Source organism: Gekko japonicus, unplaced genomic scaffold, assembly GCF_001447785.1.
Source record: "Gekko japonicus isolate JY-2015 unplaced genomic scaffold, Gekko_japonicus_V1.1 scaffold22, whole genome shotgun sequence".
Taxonomy (NCBI): domain Eukaryota; kingdom Metazoa; phylum Chordata; class Lepidosauria; order Squamata; family Gekkonidae; genus Gekko; species Gekko japonicus.
In genome coordinates, this window is record NW_015175971.1 from 2,226,595 (window position 1) to 2,237,147 (window position 10,553).

General features: G+C 43.7%; 1 protein-coding gene across 3 annotated transcripts in view; it reads left to right on the plus strand.

The window, feature by feature from the left end:
* Window positions 1-10,553, plus strand: part of LOC107122931 (target of rapamycin complex 2 subunit MAPKAP1-like) — a 115,014-nt gene that overhangs the window by 85,838 nt on the left and 18,623 nt on the right. For all 3 annotated transcript variants that reach the window (XM_015426066.1, XM_015426068.1, XM_015426069.1), the window contains one exon: window positions 8,596-8,768. In XM_015426066.1, the coding sequence (XP_015281552.1) occupies window positions 8,596-8,768 (173 nt within the window). The remainder of the gene's footprint in view (window positions 1-8,595; window positions 8,769-10,553) is intronic.

The window sequence follows — 10,553 nt, forward strand, 5'->3', positions numbered from 1 at the left end:
TGTGAGCTGGCTCACACTAACTCAGCTTAGAGGGAACACTGCCCTCAAGTCCCCCGCTGGGGGTGAAGATAGGACTTGGCAACTCTAGCCAGGTAAGAGCCTTGGACAGGCCGGTTCTGGCCTGTGGGCCCTATGTTTGACGCCCCTGCCGTATGGGGTCACCATAAGTCAGATGTGACTTGACATTACCTTTCACCACCAGTATCTGGATCTGGATGCTTACATCCCTGGCTGAAAACTTCTTTGTCCTCCCACTCCATTTCTGATCTGAAACTAGTACATGAAATACTTCCTCTCTGCCCTTTAAAAGTGAGGTGAAGTTGTATTGGGGTTTTGTGTTCTTTGTGTTTAGGAAAGAAGAAAACACCCCCAAACTCCATTTGTTTCCATTTTGTCTAATGTTTTACATTGTTTGTTAGGAGGTGAGTCAATGACTTGAATTAATTCTAATTACTACAGAGACATATACTGATTGAGCAAATAAAGAAGTACGCTCATTTGCACCAAGGCCATCTAATTAAATGCTAACTTTGAATAAGCTGGATGTGTTTGAAAGATTAATTTTTAGGAGGTTTTTATGACTCACTAAATAACGATTCAGTAAAATCTTTTGCATTGTATATCATTAGGCCATCTAATCTTAAAGTGATATAACATTTAGTCACCGAACTCTATTGTATAGGAAGATGCAGTAAATTATTATTATTAACAAATTAATCATATTTTTTTCTCTGCTTCAGGAAATGTGTGTGCTTTATTTTGCTGCTATGCCGAGCATTAAAAGTGGTCTCCAGGGTAGTAAGTTATTGTGCCTCTGGGTTTTGAATAGTGGAAAATTTGACTTGACTTGCCCACTTCAGTATGGGGGATTAGGGGGGTAAGGATCCAAGCATGTTCAGGAACAAATTTTTATACACCAAGCTGTTTGTGACTCAGTTGCCAAGGAGCACAGACAACAGACATTGGGAATTCATGAGAATTGAGAATTCATGAGAATTTCAGTTTTCATCTAAGCCAAATATTGTGTTACTGGCCCTAATGGATGCAAAACTGTACTTGAAAGAGCGTGGGCTGAAGCCTCAGACATCAGAGAGGTGGCTGAATAAGGTGTCCTGGGGTTGCAGAGGAAGGGGGCTTCTTGTATCTTCTTACCCTTCCCCTCCCCATAATATATGCACTTACCTTCAGATTGTTAGTCCCCTTACTGCAGTATTGTGTACTCTTGACTGGCAGCAGCTCTCCTGGGCATCAAGCAAAGAAGTGCATTTCCTAACACCTGTTAACCTGATTTCAGGAAATGCCGGGGGTTTAATGTGGGGCCTTTTACATTCCAAGTATGTGCTGTCCTTAGCCCCCCCATCCAAAAAAAAAATTATGGGCACCAATTGACCTGCAAGAGGGTCCAGAAAATCAGAACCTGTCCCCAGTAAATAAGGTTATACTGCCATATTCCAGCTTCTTGGCCCCCAAACTGGCAGAATGGAGCAAACGGCATTATCTTTGACATCCCTATTGAAGAGGTACATCTTTGGGGTAATAGAAAGAAGACCAGAGAATGAATACCTTCTCCAGTGGATTTTCATTAAGAGTTAGTATTAAATCTCTAAAGGCCTCCTTTTTATTGCATGGTTGGAGTTTATGTTGGTTCTTTCCCTGCCAAAATCCCCGGTTTTATTTTTAATGCCAATTGATTTTTTTCCCCCTCGTACAAAGACCGAATAGCAGGTCCCTAAAATTGCTCCATGGGGCCGATGGAACAGATCCTGGCTGCTGTCGCCATTGTCGAATCCAGTGGTTTGTAATTATAGAACCCTGGGAATGTTAGATTAACAGCCTAATCCTACTGAAGGCCACAGAAACTCAAGGCTGGATATCTTTATCCCAGTCTTAAGCCATCGCCCTTTGGGGGCCTCAATAGCAGGGTGGATGAGTCTGTACATGGTAAAGTCATTCCAGTGCTTTAAATAATCTTAGTGGAATTTGAGGGTATTTACGTCTCTGAACAAGTTCCAGTTCTCTTGCTTGGGGGTGGGAGAAGGGGGGTGTTAACCCCTAAATATTATAACAAATTCACTTTTTATATGCATATATACACTAGATTCCCTCTATGGAAATCAAACTCTTATACTCATTGCCGAGTGTGAAAAAGTATACTGTAGCCAGTCTCAAAGGAGGCCACCCCCTGCATCTCTGCATGAGTCACTGTTCTGGGCAGCCTTCTTTGAAGGCAGATCATTATGCTGTGTAATTGAGTGATCCAATTGTACCTGTTGCAGAGATGTGGCAGGACTGTTGGCCCTCTGTTTTCCCCACAGAGGGTAGTAGGAAGTGGGCAGGGCCGTTCATGCAGAGACGCAGCAGTCACCTTTTTATATGGGTGGATGCTTTAGGTTAGTAAAGGTAAAGGTTCCCTTGCTTGAAAGCCAGTCGAGTCCGACTCTAGGGTTGCGGTGCTCATCTCCGTTTCAAAGCCGAAGAGCCAGCGCTGTCCAAAGACGTTTCTGTGGTCATGTGGCCGACATGACTAAACACCAAGGTGCACAGAACGCTGTTACCTTCCCACCGAAGTGGTACCTATTTATCTACTTGCAATTTCTTGCTTTCGAACTGCTAGGTTGGCAGGAGCTGGAGCTGCGGTGGCTCAAGTGGTTAAGACGCTGAACTGCAGGCTGTGGAAGGTCAGCAGTTCAGCAGTTCGAGACCCGAGTTGCCGCATGATGGAGTGAGCTTTAGGTTAAGAGGAGCCTTTATGTACTGCATTCATTTCTCACAGCTTACTAATATACCCAAGCATGCAGTGGGGTATGACTGCCTTCCATGAAGTAAGTTTGCCAGAGGCGTTCTGCTTTGGAGTGGTATACAAATATAGCAATGAAAGTTGTCAGGACTGACTCCTGTGAAGGTGAAGGCAGGTCAGTAGTTTGCAAGGCCAGGACCCCTACCTACTTAGACCAGTGAGCAAAACCTAACCCATAAACCTTTGTAGGGGCCATGATGCCCTTTCCGGCCTGCTGGTGTTTCTTGGGTGGTGTAGTAGTTATATGCAGTTTATGGGCAGAGTTGGGGGCTAACCTGTGTGCAGAAATCCCAGCTCTGTCCCCAAAACGGTGGGCTGCTTATCTGAGATTGCTCAGTCACTGGTTGAAGAGCCACGACAAGCCTAAAATTCTGACATCCACCCCCCACACACACACAAATGCCAGTGTTCCTTTTATATATATATATTACAAACCAGCCATATTCAGAGAGCTCTGTTTTTCTTTCCAATAGGTTCTCAGCCTTGAATAGGGTTGTCAGCAGCTTAAAAAAAATGCCCTGTCCCTAAATAATAATAATTTAACAGAGACTTGATGTGATGTTCTTTAGCAGATGATGATATTTATCTCCATGCCATGAAAAACTTCAGCTTCCCATTTCCACACATTAAAGCCTCTACTGAAGGGACAGGGCATTCCCCCCCCCCCCAGGCCTGTTGGCAGCTCTAGCAGTGAGGTCTTCTGTTAGGTGGAGCAAACCGACCTCCGAAAGGAGTCATGGGGGGGGGGAGTAAATAATTTGGAAATTCTCACACGCGTACCCAGATCTCTCCTTCCATAATTCTTTACGCTCGCAGATGCTGAGCAGACCAATTTCCCTCTCTGCCTCTCTTCCCGTCCCATTAAATGACTCTCAACTGGTCTCAAGGTTCCACGCCTTTTAAAATCCTCATCAGGCCACTCTCTTTTGGTTAACTTTCGTATTTTGTGTGCAAGATCAGGAGAGTCCCCAGATTAGTAGTGTTAGAGTGTAGTGGTTCGAGTGTTGGACTAGTGTCTAGGAGATCCAGGTTCAAGTCCCCCTGCCGTGGAAGCTTGCTGAGTGAACGTGGAACCCTGTGCCAATCACACTCTCTGCCTAACCTGCCTCACAGGGTTGTTGTGAAGATAAAATAAATAAAAGAGAGGAGAACAATGTAGGCCACTTTGGGTCCCCATTGTGGGGAAAGGCAGGCTATAACTGAAGTAAATTAAATAAATAAGGTAAGCATGCCTGCCTTTTCTCTGTGTGACCCGGTTTTGCTGTTTTCATGATAGGCTCAAGGTACCCACTTGCCTATTAGAATGATGGGCATAGCAAAGCTAAAACAAAGCACTTTGAAACTTCAGAGTCCCATTGGTAGGAGCAAGTTATGTACAGGCTTATTGATTTCATTGGGAGGAACAGTTAAGAGTTTAAAAGGGCTCCATTTTTTTTGCTGCAGAGGAAAAAGACCCCCCTGCCCCACAATTGGCTTACAGAGGTATGTTAAGAATGTCACTGGATGAATTATTGCAAAGCTCCTTTGAAATAAAGGAATTGGGGGGCCCTGGTACCCAATAATTCCTACAGTAAAAACTTAAATGGAACCAGGATATGTGATTCATGGAAAATGACTGATTTTTTTTTTTTGTCAATTTCATCTCAGTCTTCATTTGTCCGTCTGTCTGTTTCTATTTCCCAACCTATGTGACCAATACTTAGCGTCCGGTGACAAGCCAAAATAATTTTTTTGGACAAATTAGCTGTGCCACAGGTAACAGATCAAGAACGTGTTATTTTAATAGCCCCTTTTATGCCTACCAGATTAATTGGTGAAGGAAACACCGACTGGTGGCTGCTCTTCTCCCACCACCCCAAAAAAATCCTGAATGACTTTCACATCTCATTTTATACTAAATATATTTATAAAGTTTGCCTCTTTTTTTTAATATTGGCAGCATACTGGTAGTTCTTGAGGAACCCGGGGCTTGAGCCAGGGGTTTTTAATATTGGCAGCATACTGGTAGTTCTTGAGAAACCCGGGGCTTGAGCCAGGATCTTCACGTTCCAAGGCTGAGACCAAGGGTAAAAGTAGACATTACATGCAGGGCTGCTAGTGAGAGCAGCAGCCCTACATCTGCCTGCTAATATCTGGTAACGAAAACACACAATGCGGGCAGGAAAGCAGCGCCAGGGCACCTCATATCTTTTCTTTTGCTGTGTCGAGCCAGACACAGGGAGGGGAACCAGGGCTAGCAGCCATATATCCTTCATAATGTCTAGCTTGGCTTCTAGCACAGTGTGTTCACAACCCAGAACTGTCCGCAGACTAGGCACTGTGGGTGATAGACACTGTGAAGCCTCTGAACTGGTTGCGTACGGCTTGGTCAGCACCGCAGAATCTTGTGCCTGTTGTACTTCTGGGTCCTGCTTTTGTAGCTCCTGCCCTCAGGGATGCATCAGGATTGGATATGACGTGCATCATCCGGGATGAATGCAAACACCTTCCAACACGAAGTCCTGTTTTAGCTCAGCTCAGCCCTTCTCTGGACCTGACAGTGACTGAGGCTTGTTGTTTAACCCTCCCTTTTGTTTCATTTATGACCAGAAGATTGTAAGAAGCTAAACATTTAATGCTCAGTTTTGCTGATCTTTCGCTTTATGCACATCAGCAATTCAGCAGGCCCCATTCCTGTTCTGGTTGTATTTCCATAGAAAAGATTAATGATGATAAAACAGTGAAGCCCCAATTTCCACTTGAGCCTTCCCAGCATTCGGATGGTATAAATAAGAACCATAAATCTGTTGTTCCTGGTTACAGTATTCCCTTGGCATCCCGGCGAGAGCAAGGAATGGGTCCTTGGGCCTTGGTGGGGCAGAAACAGTGGTGGGGGGAGAGATTCACTGTTGATATAGTGTTAATTCATGCATCTCCTTTGTGGGGAAGGTGGAGACGTGAGTGCTATTATTTATTCAACTTCATCCCTTGCTTTTAGTTCCTACCCATGTTTCCCTGCTTGTCTTCCCCTCTGTCAGAATTTAGATTGTAAGCTCCTTGAGGCTAGGGGCTTGTCTCTTCTGGCTGTGAAATTCTCTAAAACACCACGAGTGTGGGTCATGCTGTAGAAATAATAACAATCAAGATTGCTGTATAGTGCTTAGAGTGCCAGGCTGGAGACCTTTGGGTTCATATCCTTGCTCAGTATTGACGTTCACTTGGTGATCTTAGGCCTGCCACTTTCATCCACCTTAACCTACAGTACAGGATGCTTGTTGTGGGTTTAAAATGGAGGGTGGGAGAACCGTGTCTACTTACCTGAGCTTCCCGGAGGGGAGGGGAGGATAACAATGTAATAAATGATATGTTTATTTAAGCTACAGACCCACAGACTCTGACTGCTTGGTCCAGATTAATGCCATTGTGCATTGACGTACCATGTTGAAACTGCCAGGGGCGAAGTAAATCCGGAAAGTCTGTGGCTTCAGTGGCGGGGAAGCTGGGAACATTAAAACCTCTCTGTGGTTTAAAAATACGAGTAGCTTAAAATAGTACCTTTATCCATTTTAGATTAAACATTTCTCTCCCAACACAAACTTTGTGCATCTTTATGCCAGCTATGTTTCTCACTTTTTAATTAAGCCTTAATCTCCCTGGTGCTGAATCGATACTTTTTTTCTTTTTCTTTCTTTCTTTTTTTTTGCTTCAAGAGATTGCAATACAACCCAGTAGTATCCAGTTAATCCATATAGGTTGTCTCCCAATAGTGGTGTTTCCGAAACTTTTGATGCCCAGGGCACAGTTTTCTTCAGGATTAAAATTAGAGCTACACTTAATTCCTACAATCAAAAAGAAGTGCACATTTTCTTGATCCCTAAATAATAAGACGGCTTGTGGGATAGCTCAGTTTACACCCAGTGCTACCTGATGCTGGCAGTCGAGAAGAATTTAGCAGTGGAGCGGTTATATACACACAGCATTGTCTTTCACATAGGCCCTCACTCTCTAGGCATGCATTGTTAGCACACCATAAATCCATAGCTCAGATGGTCATTGCGTTGGCGTGCTAAGATTGTACATGTAGTAGGATTGCATGCATGGCAGCTCTATTTTAAAAGTGGTGCTGAGTTAGTGCAAAATAGCACCGCTAAGATCTTCTCACCCTCTAGTAACCTATTTAAATTAGCCCTGAATTAGGCTTCCTGGTGTCCTACCCTGCCCTGTTACTGGTTGGTGAGGGATTAGGGATTCTGGTTAGTGCTGTAGGACCTGGGATTCCCTTGAATCTTAGAATGGGCTGCATTAGGGGAATCCCTGTGTGTTATCAAGATGACATTGCTGCCCAGACATTGAGGGGGGGGGAGGAATGATTAGTGCATAGTGCGTTATCTGAGTGTATGTAGTGTGGTGGATGTATCCAACATGGTGGCTTGATTTTCCAAGGAGCATTTCAGCCTCTGTCACAAGAAAAGAATGAATTTCAGCAAGAGTTGGGCCATCACCGCCCAGTAGTCTCAAATGGTCCCATTTAGAAAAGTGTGGTGGTGGTGGAGGGGTTACATTCTGTTCAGACATCACCATAAACCATGGCTTGATCTCCAATAGTTATGACTTCCGAATAACCATTTCTGAACAGACAAATCAGGGTTTTATCGTGTACAAACCATTATGTGTTTCCTGTACCTGGTAAACTTTAACCGTAGTTTGTTGTACAAATCATGGTTTATCATGGATGTCTGATTTGCATTCCCAGTGTTTCCTGTGCATTGGTGTATATTTTTGCCCATGTATTTTTTAGAGGCAGTTTACACACTAGATACAGTGTACAACTGATTTGGGGTGGGATGACCATGAAATTGTCAATGCAACAAACATGTTTCTAAATGACTGCCGTATGGATGTGCTCCTAGTGGAGCCAAGATTGGTGGCAGCTCCCATTGGATAGGATGGATTCGCATCTGTGCATTCAGTGTCTGGCAAGTGGTAATTCTGTGCTGAGGCTTCAAATAAAGCAAAAAAGGTTGCCACATCATCTCCAGGTCTTAACTCAGGGAACTTTAACTTTGTCCATCTGTCCATTTCCCAGAATGCTTCTGTTGAACTAGATGTGATGCTGTGGATCTTAATCGTACCCTCTGATGTGTAACTTAGCTGCAAAAAGCAAGGTGTGTGTGGATCAGACAGAGCCACAGTACAGAAAAAGGGGTTAACTCCACGCCACACCATTGCGAAGGCTGTTTTTAACTCCAGTGAGGATAAAAACAGGCACAGCGTAGGGACCTGCCCCTTTTCCGTGCAGGCTGGAGCTTAAGGCAAGCCAAGAATGGAGAACCTTTCAGTGGGGAACCACTGCAACTTCATGGAAGCTGCAGTACTGGATACAGGATTCCGTTTCCTGAGAATTGTAGCATCTATTTTTCTCCTTTAAACCAAGTTTCTAGCCCCTGTGATTATGAAGTTGATGTTTGGAAGCAGATGGGCAGAGTCTAGTGAATACATAGCCAGAGGAGCTATTGAATAAGGCAATCAGTGGTTCTTTGTTGCCTTGCTTATCCCCTTCTCCTCCAAACTATCGTAAGTAGAATAAATTATGCAAAATGAGAGGTATTGTTGAAAATGTACATAATTCATACAAGTCACACAGACTATCTTGTTGTTGAATTTGGAACTACTTTGTTCTTTGCACTAGAGCATCACAATTCTTTGCCAAACAGCCCCGGCTACAGTGCTACGTCCGAGTGTCCCGTGCTGGGTTGGAATATAGCTTATTTGGTTTTGGCAGTCGCTCAAACACAACTTGAATTCTCTCCTACCAACAGGGCCATGTTGGAACAACCGCCACCAAAAAAATTGATGTCTACCTCCCGCTGCACGCCAACCAGGACAAGCTGCAGCCCATGACTGTGGTGACTATCGCCAATGCCAAGGTGCATGACTTGATTGGGCTTATCTGCTGGCAGTACACAAGTGAAGGACGGGAACCCAAACTGAAGTAAGTCCCTTTTTCACCTCTGTCTCAGTCTCTAATTTCTCTCCCTCTCTCTCTCTCTCCTCTCCGCAGCCACTTCTGCATAATGAAATGGATTTCCACATCAATATATTTTTTTTACAGATAAATCTTGCCAGAACACCTCCACATTTATCAATATTTCCTTCCAAGCTATGCATACATCTATATCTATTTCTCTTTCAATTAAATTACTGGGTACTGTGTAATGACAAGCATATGAAGCCAGTGTTGTATAAATGAATCATAATTTTGAGATGCTCTCCCTTTTTGGGTGTCTTGTTTGTTTGTTTATTTTTTAAAAAGATAAATCATGTCAACTTCAGTGTCACCGACATGTGTTACATTTTTACATTTTTGTGTCCGATCTGCTTTTTTAAACTACTCTTTAATGGCCAAGTGGGCCGAGTACAAGATGCTTTCCCAAATTGGTAAATAAGACACAGGGAAGGAGTGGAGTCTGAAGCATTAGCAAAAGACAGTTGAGAGGTAGGGCTTGAGAGGAGGAGGAGGAGGTGGTGGTGGTTGTATTTATCCCCCGCCCTTCACTACCCAAAGGAGTCTCAGAGTGGCTTACAATCTCCTTTCCCTTCCTGTCCCCACAACAGACACCCTGTGTGGTAGGTGGGGCTGAGAGAGCTCTGACAGAAACTGCTCTTGAAGGAACAGCTCTGAAAGAACTTGTAACTGACCCAAGGTCACACCAGCAGCTGCATGTGGAGGACTGGGGAATCAAACCCGGTTCTCCCAGATTAGAGTCCGCGTGCCTAACTACTACACCAAACTGGTAGAGGTTCAGAAAGTTCTTCATGGCCTGGAGAGAGTGGATGGAGAGGACTTTTCCTCCTTATCGTTAGAACTCAGCCTGACTGCATTGTGATGGTGATGTTTAAACTGAGCATTTTTAGAAGAGCCTTTACTCTGGCGAGGTGCTCTGCCCTCCCTTCTGCTGTACTTGAAGGAAAATACAAGAATACTCCTTTCTCAGAAAGGCTTTGTACCTGCCCATTAAGGAAGGTTGAGACTACAAAGCACATGTTTTTTAGATGTCCGTATTATAAGGTGGCGCGTAATAAAATCACTCCGCTGACTGAACAAATTCTGGGTCTTTCCGAAAAAGCTAGACTCGAGTTTCTTCTATCTGATAGAAACCCCCAAATTACCCACCACGTAGCCAGTTTCTGTATGGTGATACTCAGATTGCGGAAACTCTAAAGTAGCTAGTTAGATATAGCTGTTTGATATTAGATTAAATTTTAATTTGCTTTTAATGTGTCACTGATGTATCTTAAAATCTTGGAATATTGTAAAGGTGTACTTCTTTTTGTATGACTGGTCTAAGGACTGTAGAAATAAATTGATTGATTGATTGATTGATTGATTGAAACTGAGTATTTGGCTCACATCCTTGTAACACTGGCTGGCTAGAGATCAGTCTTATGCTATGCTGACACATGTGCATTGCATGCATTGCAGTTTTGCATGCATTGAGCCTGTTTGCCCTGAAATTCAGTGCAGGTACAAGATGGCACAGCATTGTGCTTCTGTAAGGTCCTAGTTTCCCTAACTGATAACCACAAAAATGTTTTTCTTATGACTTAAAATTGCAGACTGTAAGAAAGGGTACAAGTTTGGGGGTTTTCGGTTTAGAAAAAAACCTGTTTTCTGGAGTGTCAGGGACGTGGTATAAGATTATAGAACTATGCCTGGTGTGTAGAAGGTGGGCAAAGAGAACTTTTTCTCCTTCTCACCATACTAAAAGATGTGATT